The following is a 692-nucleotide window of genomic DNA, read 5'->3' as shown; positions in this document are numbered from 1 at the left end:
CCATCTTTTACTGCAGTAAATCTTCTTTTACTTACCAGCTGCAGCAGCTGCAGTAGCTGCGACAACTTCAAAAGAAGTTTCTTGCGCACCAAGAGGATTATGAGACGTCACCACAGGAGTCCCCCCTCCTGGAGGGAAACTTGCCGTGATATGTATTCTTGTTCTCCCATCATTCGCAAAGAAAGACCGTGAAGGATCTTCTCTTCCTGTCTCCTGTAAAGAGTATCCTAGAGACGGAAATGCTCGGACAACGTCGGGGTCTTCATTCACCAGCGGCTCGCCCAAGAGCGGGGAGGTGGTGCTTCCCCCTTCTACAGTTCCTACTCCACGACGACCAACTTCTTCTCCTGACGTACCTATAGAGTCTGAAGAAGAGGTAGTGAAAATTGGATGGGGTTCGTCTCCTTCACGACCATCATCACCTTCCTGTGAACCAGCAGCATGACTAGGGGGAACGACCTCAGAGAAACCGGATGAAGGGCTTTCACTCTCTTCATGCCTATGACTTGTTGTTGTGACTTCTCTATGGTGGTCGTTTGAAAGTAAAAGCGACTCGGATGATCGTTCACCAACAGCTGATACTCTGTGCTCTAAGATAAGAGTAGACTGAATCCCCGTCAAACCTTCTCCACCTTGTGTTGTTGACATTCCTTCCCCCTCTGATAAGCGACTTTCTCCTGAATGCGATTCAT

At 48.7% G+C, this 692-nt stretch overlaps 1 protein-coding gene across 1 annotated transcript in view; it reads right to left on the bottom strand.

Annotated features, from left to right (window-relative positions):
• Positions 1-692, bottom strand: part of CSUI_002449 (transmembrane) — a 22,991-nt gene that overhangs the window by 16,067 nt on the left and 6,232 nt on the right. The window contains exon 2 of the mRNA XM_068062650.1: positions 36-692. This exon is cut by the window's right edge and continues 2,716 nt beyond it. Coding sequence (XP_067925376.1) covers positions 36-648 — 613 coding nt within the window. The 5' untranslated portion in view covers positions 649-692. The remainder of the gene's footprint in view (positions 1-35) is intronic.

Source organism: Cystoisospora suis (assembly GCF_002600585.1).
Source record: "Cystoisospora suis strain Wien I chromosome Unknown contig_1033, whole genome shotgun sequence".
Lineage (NCBI taxonomy): Eukaryota > Apicomplexa > Conoidasida > Eucoccidiorida > Sarcocystidae > Cystoisospora > Cystoisospora suis.
This window is presented reverse-complemented; position numbering and strand designations above follow the sequence as displayed.